The following is an 11,535-nucleotide window of genomic DNA, read 5'->3' as shown; positions in this document are numbered from 1 at the left end:
TTTAACTCTATCTGCCAGTTGATAATTTGCAAGTTTTAAGACAGGTGTCGCGCAAGTAGCGCGCCATTTTTTGAATTCAATTTAAAACAAATATATTTAGTTACATTAATCAAATAAATAATAATATCATTGTTTTAATAAAGTAACTGTGTTTATAAATATAAAATAAATATTTATTACAGTATAGAATTATTAGAGTTTTAGTATTTAAAAGAAATAAACGAATTTTTACCGACCAAGTTTTTCGTCTGCTTGAAAAACCGCAAAAATTCAAAATGTTAAAACAGAAAATATATTGCTGTTTTTAATCATTTTAAAAAGATATTTTAAATTTTAATTCATAATTTTAATGTTAATGGTCTTTTAAATTAAAAGAAGTTAAAATAATTTATTAAACTTTTTTATCGACCAGTGATACAAATTGTAAATATTATTTGAGGTTATGTGAAGAAATGTCATCATCGTATATTAGTGATATGTGAAATGTGATTTATTTATTTAATTATTATTGTACAAGTAATAAAACTAAATAGAGATTAAGAAAAACGTTAAATGAGATTAAATATCGAATTTCTTAAAACTTGTTTTTCTAGATATTCACGAATAAATGCATAATTTAACAGACGCCTTTGTTCCAGGTACAATAACAATCTCACATATTTTGTATCATTACAAATTAACAGTAATTCATTTGATAACATTAATTTGTTATAATTTCTTTTTATTGTTATTTAAAGTGATCTGTATTAATTATCATTGTACAGCGATTATTATTTTTTAAGCTTTGCCAATTATGTGTTTATATTATTCTCTTTTGTACTTGACCTTTAAATTATATACATATATAGTTCTGTTTTGATATGCATATGATAATTACAAAATATAAGAACGTGCCTTTCTAAAAATGACAAATTAACGCTTTTAATTTTATTTTTCAGTTTGTACTCTTTATTATTTAAATCAACAATAAATAAGGAAAACAATTAAATCAATAATAGAAAAAAAAAGAATGGGCTGAAAATGAAACTTTTTAAATTAATTGTACATCAAAAGAACTTCAGTGGAGAAGATTTGATAATAAATCCTAAGGATTATCCGGGAATTAAAACAGGAGATGTTGTTGAAATCTATCATCCCGAAGATGAGTTTAGTCGATTATTATTGCAAGTCACTTCTTTTAAAGAGGACTTGCAAAGTCGTGAGACAATTAGCGTGGAAAATAATGTAGCAACCATGTTTCAATTACGAACATTTGCTGATGTTTATATGAATATTGTTAATCCCGACGATGTTGCTCTTGATTCTGTCGAGCTTACATTCAAAGATCAATATATGGGTCGCAGTGAAATGTGGAGATTAAAAAATAGTTTGGTAAATTAACAAATATTTTATAAAAGTTTACAAATTTTCAAATATTTCTTTCTAATTTTATTGAAATTGAAAAAGTTTTATACCATTTTTACCAAAATGTTTTATAAACATGAATTTATTGATTTTGCAGGTAAACACGTGTGTATATACAAATAAAAAAATTGAATTTTGCGGAGGAAGTATAAGATGTCAAGTTCATGAAATGTGGTCACAAGGTGATCGTGTTGCTTGTGGTGTAATCACTGATGACACAAAGGTACATATTATTATAATCAAATACTTATTTTTTTTTTTTTTTTTTTTTTTTTTTTTTAATTTAATAAATAATTTCAGGTTGTTTTTCGCTCATCGACAAGTATGGTGTATCTTTTTATTCAAATGAGTTCGGAAATGTGGGATTTTGATATTCATGGCGATCTTTATTTCGAGAAGGCAGTAAATGGTTTTCTTGCTGATTTATTTCAAAAATGGAAGAAAAATGGTAGCAATCATGAAGTGACTATTGTTTTATTTTCAAGAACCTTTTACAATGCAAATTCTTTGGAAGAATTTCCAAATCATATGCGAGAATGTTTACAACACGATTATCGTGGTCGATTTTATGAGGATTTTTATCGTGTTGCCGTACAAAATGAAAGATACGAAGATTGGAGTAATGTTTTAGTACAATTACGTAAATTATTTACAGATTATCAAAAAATTGTTTTGGAATATCATCAAAAATCAGGGGTCCCTGTACCAAAAGCGACAAATTCGACAGCGGCACAGGGAAATTTTTTAGAAGTTCTCAATATGTCTCTCAATGGTAAAATTTGTTTTTATTAACAAATTTAACTGATTTATAATAATTTTCGAATTTTATTTAATTTCAGTGTTTGAGAAACATTATCTAGATCGTAGTTTTGATAGAACTGGACAATTGTCTGTTGTTATAACTCCAGGAGTAGGAGTTTTTGAAGTTGATCGAGAATTGACAAACGTTACAAAGCAGAGAATTATTGATAATGGAGTTGGCAGTGATTTAGTTTGCGTTGGCGAACAACCTCTACATGCAGTTCCTCTTTTAAAGGTAAAATGAATATATACATTTTTTTCAGTAATTAATAATTTTTTAAATTGAAATTCTATTTTAGTTTCATAATAAGGATACATCGATAAAAGTTCCTGATGACTATAGCATGCCTCATTGGATTAATCTTAGTTTCTATTCAACGAACAAGAAAATTCCACATTCGACTTTTATACCACGAATTAAACTCCCTCCGAAAGTTTCAAAACAACCGAATGAAAATGAAAAATTAATGACAAAAAAATTATTACATCAAGATTCAAAAGAATGCCTTCATAATACTCTTTTTGATTACGATGCCTATGATGCTCAAGTTTTTCAATTGCCTCCAATCCATACTTCTAGGTATTTTATTTAAATTTTCTACTCCTTAAAAATCTAAAGTTAATGTAAATTTTATATTTCAGTTTGCAAAGAGTATCGAATAGAACAAAAAAAACGAGCGTTGCTTGTTTAGAAACACCGAACAATTTACAGGCATTAAAATTATTAAAAAGAAAAATGTCCGATCCTGATATTCATCATCCACCACCAGAATTGTCATCACCAACATTGCTTTCCAGTAAAAGTGCAGCTATTTCGATTCCACATCGAAACGAAGAAGTAAATAGTGTCGATTCCAATGAAGGAATGCAAAAAGGTATTTGTTTCAATTCTTTATAAAAAAAAAAAATGAAATTAGTAAATAAAAAAGAAAAATTATTTAGCTCCTTCAAGAATATCATTGAAAAGCGATGCTACGGATAGTGAAATATCACCACCATTTAGGCCTATTGTTGGTAGTGCTGGCAGTCCAACAAATTCAATTGCTCAACCGATAAATATTCTTCGACCAAGTAGAGCTCTTATAAATCCTTTTGATCCATCACACGTTACTATTAAACTCACGAGTAATCGAAGACGATGGACTCATATTTTTCCTAAAGGTTTGTTTCTTGCGCTAATAACTTTTTTTTTCTCTAGTTTCTAATTCATTTGCTTTTAGGTCCAACTGGCGTTCTAATTCAACAGCATCATTATCAAGCTGTACCGGCTCAAACACGTTCTGAAAAACCAGGTGACACAACTTCAGTGCTGAGCATCTCACCTGAGCAAAATGGTGGTAAAAACTATGCAATGTCGAGATCAACATCTCAAACTGGATTTCAAGATCGTGAGTTTATCTTTAAAAATTCATCGAATTTAAATTTTATTCTATTTTTTTTTTTTTTTTTTTTTTTAACAGATTCACAGACGAAATCGCTAAAAAATATTGCGTCGCAGAATAATATTGATAAAGCTGGACAAACGGGAGGACATTCTTCGAGCAAGAGTTTAACTCTATTATGGGGCGCTACTGGAGAACAAGAATGGACTCCAGCTCTTACAACAGGTATTCATTCCTAAAAATTAAAAAAAAAATTTTCTTTTATCTCACTAATAAAGTGCCCTCATTGTCAATTTAAATTATTGGCACATAGCTAATAAATTGTGAATTTCAACCAAATGAAAAGAAAATTATCATTGAATTGCTTATTAATTTATTCCAATAATAAATAGAACTAAATAGTGCAATTAATTGCTTATTAATTTACTCCCAATATTAATAGATCTAAAGAAGGAATAAAAAAAATAAATTAAAAAATTCCATAGAAATAGATTAGAATAATTAATTGCATCATTCAATTGATGGTAGCTTTTATAAATGTAAAATGCTAATTTCCTTTTTTTTCTACAGCTATTTATCGACAACAAATTTTAATAGTACGAAAATATATTTAAATATTTACAGTGCAGTAGCAAATAGTAATTTTGTATAAAACATAAGCATCTCATTTCATCACGATACACAGATTAAAAAAGAGAAAAATTATTATTTGAAGAAATTAAACGAGAACAATATTAATGAATTATTATTTATATTTTTGTTTATTAAATGTAACTAAATAATGCTCTTAAATTTATTTCCATGCTGTGGTACGTCTAATCGGGATGCAACGCTGGACATTTTGATGCGTGTGATGTACAACATTAAACAGCAATCATAGGTTAGCGTCATACATTAATCCGCGGGTTGATTAGGTTCTTGTTCACTTCGTTCTTCAATTTTATTATAACACAATTCTATTTTCAATTTATTTATTTCCTTATAGCACAGCTAGAAGTCGAATAATTGCATGCTACACATTTGATATGTTTTTCTAATTAAAATCCATTTTTTTTTTTAATATATTAAAAAATCCTCCTTTTTATTTTTTTCATTTTAATATATTTCCTTTTACGTATTAGCGCAAAAACACTTATTAAAATTGAACATTTCTCTTGTAAATAGAAGATTATTAATAATGCTACATTTCTTTTGCATGTACTTTACTTTTTCTGATTAGTAATTATTCGAATTCACTTATATATAAATATCTAAGTTATAATCACATTCATTCACTCCTCATTTCGTAAATTCATTTGTCACGAGCACACGTTATTTAAAATATTATTTTCACATTTTTGTATTCCTTTGGAATTTATTCAAGAATTAAATATGTAATTATTTTAATCATTGCAAATATAAAATTGCACAATTATAAAAATTGAAATCTTTGGTAAAAAAAAATATTTAGGAAATGAAATTTTGTTTCTTCTAAAAAGAAAAAAAAATTTCTTAACATCAGCAAAATATGACAGGGTGAATGTAATGGTAGCACAAAAAAATGTATTAACACTTTGTAAATACTTTCCTTCTGTTTTTTTTTTTTTTTTTTATTGAATAAGCAATTAGCAGAAATTATGTCTCTAGGTGTTGATTGGAAATCGTTAACAATTCCTGCTTGTTTACCAATAACAACTGATTATTTTCCGGATAAAAGAAGTTTACAAAATGATTATGTTGTATCGGATTATAATTTATTACCAGACGATGTTAATGCTGATTTTGCACAGCAACGTGCAATTTATAAAAAACCTCTCACCACTGCCGAAGTTTTTAAGGAATTAGTTTCTCAAAGATTGGCACAGGTATGAATAAAATTAATTATTTAAATTAAATGCAAAAAATTTTATTAAATAATTTTTTTTTTTCAGGGATTTCAACACATTATTTTACCACCGAATAATAAAAATCAAATAACAACACCTGGAAGTAATAATGCACCACCTATAAGTTCAGTTATGAGGGGTCGACCATCTGAATCGGAGCCAAAAGAAGAATATCTGTTAAGTATAGGAAGAATATTTCACAAAATTTCCCTTTGTGGAAATTGTATAACTGTAACGAGATACAGACCAAGGTAATATTATTTATATTTTTAATTTTTTTTATTTTTCTATTCTCTTCTAGTCACATATTTATCATTTTTCAGACATCCATATCCTCCTTTTAATATTCATTATCGTTATCGATTTCATGCACCTCATCATGATACTTACGAAGTATCGTGGGTTTCTTTTACAACTGAAAAATTAGAAAATTACAATTGGAATTATTTGGATCATTATATTTGCACACGAGGTGACACGGATTTTTCTTTAGCTGAGGTGAATATATTTTTTTTTATTTTAAAAATTATTCAATTTTCAAATGTCAAGAAATAAAATAATAATTTACAGGCACTTAAGTATTGGAGATTCAGAATATTTCTTCTACCATTAAATAATCCAGCGACACGTAAACTTCTTGAAGGTTCACCTCGTTGTGATATTTACACTCCGCTTTCTCCAAGTGAGCAAGCCGCATATATGGATGGTTTTCTCCGATTTATCGAAGGATGGTTAAATAAAATTAGACGACCAAATTCAAATAAAAATTGGGTAAGAAGTGATATTTTTTTTTTAAACAAAATTGTACAGTAATTATAGTTTTTCTAAATATATTAAAATTAGATATTATTTATATAATAATCAAAGGAAAGTAAGATTTGAATTACCTTGAATTTTCGAAATATTTAACTAAATTATTGTATATTATGGTAGAACATGCATGTTGAAAGCTAGCACCAAACTAATATGCAAAGTAGTTTTTTTTTTCTTTATTTGCAGCTTTTAATAATTTTTTTTTTTTTTAATATCTAATTTTACTAGATTCACAGTTTCTTAAAATTATTAATCATTTTTTACCCTTATTATTTCAGCTCTGCAGTTCTCAAGTTTTTTTTTTTTTAACAAATATGAAACAAAAGTACTGTAGAAATTAATTTTTTAATTTTAATTATTATTAATATCTGGGTTCTAGACGTTCCAAGGTTCCCAAGGTGCTCGCTCAAATATAATTTATTGAAAAAAAAATAAATAAACAAAAACATAATTCAAATTCAAAAGTTTTAAAAATTATTGAAACAAATAGTAAAAAAACAGGCATTTGGTGAAAATAATTTTTTAAAAAAATAATTTTTTTTTTATATAGAGGGATCGCATACAGCGTGATGTGTTTCAGAATCCATCAACTATAGGTGGTGCTTTTACAAGAGATCCTGCGTCTCATTTGACTAGGCGAAGGCACAGCACGAGCCTGATTTTTCTCACTAACCATCAGGTATTTCCCTTCCTACCTGATTCCTCAAATAATTTTCTGTTCAAAATATATTCTATAATATCCTTATTAATTTGCAAACAAAAAAAAAAAAAAAAAGATTTCCTCTCATTCCGCCTCGAATCGAATCAATATTGAGCATTTTGGGACGTAAAGTGACGCACGGTACTCTAGAATAATTGTTCTTTCAATAATTTGTTTTTTTCTTTCTTTAACAAGCATGTTATATTTGCATAGAAATAACATTTTATTAACAATTATTTATATATTTATAAAGTATTTATATATATATATATATATATATATATATATATATATATAAATATTATTTAGTTTTTATTCTAATTTTCTTTTGTTTTCTTATTTTAATGTCTATATTCTCGTTTAGTTTGATTTATTTTTCATTTTATCGTAGTTTTATCTTTTTTATATATATATAATAATCTTAACTCATTACACTGCTGTAAAAATCTAATTTGCTTTAATCTGTTGGATTTTTTCAAATGACTAACTTTCTGCATATATTTAACAATTTCTTTGTAATGTAAAACGATTATAAATGAATGCTACTATATATAAAAATTATTAAGAATTAATGAAATAATTTACTTTAATCTCGATACTTTACAGACAAGCCTAGTTGGCAATTCTCCATTCAGAGAGAGACTTGGGAGCAATCGACTTCCTGAAAAACCAAGACCAAGGTTCGATTTTCACATTTTAATATGCCAAAAAACCAAAAAAAAAAAAAAAATGCTTTCTCGCTTGTTTTCAGTTTAGATACAAGGTGTTCTTCTTTTCTATCAAAAACGGTATTTCGACAGTCACATGGTTGATGGTTTTTATTAATTTTAAACATTTATTTATCCTTTCAGTAATACTTCTGAGCTTCTACGAAATTTGAAGTCTCTTCATATAGCTTAATTTTTTTTTTTTTTGTAGTTACAGATTTAATATGGAGTGTGGAGAATTATTGCAAAATTTTTGCTTTTCTTGTGTGTTTAATATTTTAAGTAAAAAACGTAGTGATAAAGTTTTTGTATATTTTTTAGTATGCATTTATTATATAATTTGGAAAAAAAATTGAAATTTTTAAAATATTTTTTATGGTGGTGGTGGTTTTTTTTTTTTTTTGTTTTTTTATAATTTATTAATTTTCAGAATTATATATAGAATTTCAAAAACTTTTGACACTACATAATTTTAATGCTACTCTAATCCTAAATGGGATTTGATTGTAAATTAATTGATTACATTTAACAAAATTAACTCAGGTGCTAGTTCCATTTGTTTAAATGACGCATTGCTCAACAATACATTTGAAATTTACTTTCCTTTTTCATTTTTTATTATGTTACATTATAGTTATTTTAGTCTTTATTTATATGCTTTGATTATTTGATAGTAATTTTTAAATTTAGAAATTGAAATTTTTTTTTTTTGGTGTTGTGAGTGAGTGAGTGAGTGAGGGTTCTCTGTACAGGAAAAGCACTTAACGAGTTCAACTTTGATTGCCCGAACGACCCTCGACACTCCTCGCCACATACCAAACAGGTTGGTTTTGCTTTTCATTATTTTCTATAGATATGAAAATTAAATATTATTCGAAATTTGCATTTTTTTTTTTTTCTATTAATTGTTTTGTTGACATTAGTTTCATTAGTTTTCATTAGTATTTATTAACGTATTGGTCATTTTCATTTCGTTTTAATTGTCATTTAATTTTAATTAATATTTTGTTAATTTAATTAATTAAATTCGATACATATTTCTTTTAAACTTTTTCCTTTTTTTTTGAACTTTGTCTTCTTCTAAAGAAAATCTACTCTTTCTTATGCTCTGCAATTTATTTTTAAATTGATGAAATTTCTTCTTTAATTATTAATTAATTTTCTTATTCCCAGGTTAACGAAGCATTCGAATGGATAAAGAAACGAATTTATTTTTCTAAATTTTCAAATTTTTGTTTACTTTGGAAAGTGTTAATTTTTCAAATTTTAAATTTGAATTATAATATCGAGTATCTACTTATAAATTTGAGTATTAATGATGTTAATGAAATTTTCGTGTGAAACAAAAGATTTTGATTTTTGTCATTTAAAAATATATTTGTTTTTTTTTTTAAAGTTTTGTCAATTAAAAGATTAATAGTTTTTAGGCATAATTCTTTTTAAATTATGGATTAATATATATATATTTTTTTTATTTAACAGATCAGGGTCAAAAGTGTTGGATCGAGGTAGGATTTCCCCTGCCAGTGAAGCAGTTTTACCCCTTTCTTTGGAACAACAACAGGATCACTTGGACACAAACGATGAAAGGTTTCTTATTTTATTTTATTTTTTTTTTTAGCAATTAATTGTTAATTAAAATTGAAACTTAATTTTTTTTCTTTTTTTTCAACAGTAATAATGCTGAAGTGGCGAAACTAAAAAATAATGCTTCAAATACCGAGATTTTAGAAGCTTTAAAACATCCCGTGAGTGGTGTGGGTTTTCTTACACAGCATAAGGATGCACTTCCGAGTCAAACTTTTGTGAGTGCAGATGCAGTACAATGGTTAAATAATCACATTGACGGAGGAGTAACTGTTGAAAGTGCAATAAACATAATGCAGGTGAGTTTGATTAAAAAAAAAAAAATTAAATATATATATAAAAAAAATATTTAAATAATTAAATTTCGCAGAATATGATAAACGAGAAGCTTATATGTCACGCGTCAGGAGATTTTACGAAACCTTTTATTTTGGGATTTTATTTGTATCGTGTTGTACAGGAGAAAGAGAGTCAAAAAGGTAATTTATTTATTTTTTTTTTGTTTTTTTTATGATTTAATTTTGGAAATTTTTTTTTTATAACAGGTTCCGACAATTGTCTGCCTCTTGGAGATTTACAAAGTTTTGAAAATGAATGGGTAGAGATAGAAACTAGACCGCCAAAAGGATGGTGCGAACGTACTGTACCAATAATACATTCAAATGTCTCATCACCAATAGCTATTCCAAGCTGTGATACTGTAGACGAATCTAATGTTCCAATTTTTCTACGAGACGAAATAGAAATTTCAGATTCGTCAGATTGGAGAGGTATAAATATTTAAATTTTTATTTAATAAAAAAAAAATACAAATTTTTGATAATTATATTTTTTCAGTTCCTATGTATAAACATACTCATTTAGATATTGATATTCTAAATAATATCACTAAAAGTGATAGAATTGAATGGGGCCATTTAAGATATCAATCTGTTTTTAAAGCCGATCATTCTTATGAATTGGTTGTACAGTGGGTCGCATCTTCTGGAAGTATTGTCGCAGATTTGGTATGAAATATTCTTTAAAATTATATATTTATTAATTTAATTAAATATTTATTCATTTAATTAAATTTTTTTTTTTTTGTCAATTTCAGATATTTCTGTGGCAACGTAAAGCACAAATGTGTGGATTGCATATGGTACCAATTCCTAGTGATTTATTGGCTTTACCATTTACTCTAAAAAGCGATCCTCTAAGAGGTCCTATTTTCATACCTCTAAGTACAGAATGTCTAATGACGAAACGACGTTATCTTTTTGAAGGCACGATTTTTTTTAAAAAATTAAAATATTACTTTCTTAATTCTTAATTAAATTTGAAAATTTGATTGCAGAATTTCGAGAGGACACATACACGCAAAGATTGTTTCTTTTTCAAGAGGCAATTTTACAGAGATTTGGATTTATTCCATGTATAACAGAAGGTACTGAGAATGATCGTCAATACGTTCATGTAACGGGCAATGCTTTTATTTTGATTCCATCAACTACCGGCGCAAGACCGCGAACACGAACTGGAACTAATGTTGTGAGACGAAATACAGCTCAAAAACGATATCCAGTTCATTCAGATCAGCCAAGCCCTCATGAAGCTTATATTACAAGACATGTTAGTGGAAAAAGTAATGACGATTACAGTCCCGATAGACGAGTAAGTTCTATTTAAATAATTCACTTTTATTTCTATAACTAATTTTAATTATTAATTAATTAAGCCTTAAATTCTTCTTGCAATAAATTTAATTACTTTCGATAATTACAGTTGGGTTTTCTCTGGTCATGGAATCATATGGTTAGTCGAAAATGGAAATCATTGTCAACATCGTCAGGTGATGAGTTATTTCAAAAAAGAATCATTCAGGATTTCAGGCAATTTTGCTCAAATAGTGATAATAGATTAGAAATGTTTTGGGAGTCATGTTGGGAGTTAAAGGAAAAATCCTGCATCAAAATAAAAGAATAATTTTTTTTTTTTTTTTTTTTTTTTTTTTTAGTTACATTTCAAAGATCATTTTATTTTTCTATGATTCGTGATTTTAGATTAAATTATTTTTTTTGAAATAGAACTCTAGTCTTTTTAATAAGTGCAAATGATTTCCAAAATACCAAATAAAATTCGAGTTTACATTTTTCTTTAATTTTTTTTTAGTTTAGTTCATGTTGAGTAATAAAATTCATATTGTGACAATATAATTTAATATTAAATTATATTGTCACAATATGCAATAATATATTTTGTTATGTAATTTTAATTATTGCAGGAAAATTTGCAGG

The 11,535-nt window shown here is 26.6% G+C and overlaps 1 protein-coding gene across 6 annotated transcripts; it reads left to right on the top strand.

Annotated features, from left to right (window-relative positions):
- The first annotated feature begins 444 nt into the window (after nucleotides 1-444).
- On the top strand, nucleotides 445-11,327 carry LOC127282441 (GATOR complex protein Iml1). Of its 6 annotated transcripts, none has more exons than XM_051306885.1 (25): nucleotides 445-638; nucleotides 939-1,371; nucleotides 1,502-1,627; nucleotides 1,705-2,176; nucleotides 2,244-2,440; nucleotides 2,505-2,785; nucleotides 2,848-3,080; nucleotides 3,148-3,366; nucleotides 3,426-3,593; nucleotides 3,666-3,812; nucleotides 4,459-4,467; nucleotides 5,214-5,431; nucleotides 5,498-5,703; nucleotides 5,776-5,950; nucleotides 6,023-6,223; nucleotides 6,846-6,944; nucleotides 7,572-7,645; nucleotides 9,155-9,262; nucleotides 9,348-9,558; nucleotides 9,630-9,738; nucleotides 9,805-10,029; nucleotides 10,097-10,266; nucleotides 10,356-10,524; nucleotides 10,596-10,912; nucleotides 11,024-11,327. In XM_051306885.1, exons 2-25 carry the CDS (start codon nucleotides 1,021-1,023, stop codon nucleotides 11,222-11,224), a joined length of 4,686 nt encoding a protein of 1,561 aa, XP_051162842.1. In that variant the 5' UTR covers nucleotides 445-638; nucleotides 939-1,020; the 3' UTR covers nucleotides 11,225-11,327. The 6 variants fall into 6 exon arrangements, with proteins under 6 accessions (XP_051162842.1, XP_051162674.1, XP_051162756.1 ...); XM_051306717.1 differs by having other exon boundaries at nucleotides 6,816-6,944; XM_051306799.1 differs by lacking the exon at nucleotides 4,459-4,467 and having other exon boundaries at nucleotides 6,816-6,944.
- The last annotated feature ends 208 nt before the right edge of the window (nucleotides 11,328-11,535 follow it).

The sequence above is a fragment of the Leptopilina boulardi genome, unplaced genomic scaffold (assembly GCF_019393585.1).
Source record: "Leptopilina boulardi isolate dan_hultmark-lab unplaced genomic scaffold, ZJU_Lbou_2.1 LbouV2_1, whole genome shotgun sequence".
In the NCBI taxonomy this organism is placed as follows: Eukaryota; Metazoa; Arthropoda; class Insecta; order Hymenoptera; family Figitidae; genus Leptopilina; species Leptopilina boulardi.
This window is presented reverse-complemented; position numbering and strand designations above follow the sequence as displayed.

Excerpts from the sequence above, each read along its gene's own strand:
- LOC127282441 (XM_051306717.1), top strand. The coding sequence starts at position 1,021 with ATGAAACTTTTTAAATTAATTGTACATCAAAAGAACTTCAGTGGAGAA. Across the intron at positions 3,594-3,665 it reads TCAAACTGGATTTCAAGATC|ATTCACAGACGAAATCGCTA; the intron begins GTGAGTTTATCT and ends TTTTTTTAACAG. Across the intron at positions 10,913-11,023 it reads ATTACAGTCCCGATAGACGA|TTGGGTTTTCTCTGGTCATG; the intron begins GTAAGTTCTATT and ends CGATAATTACAG.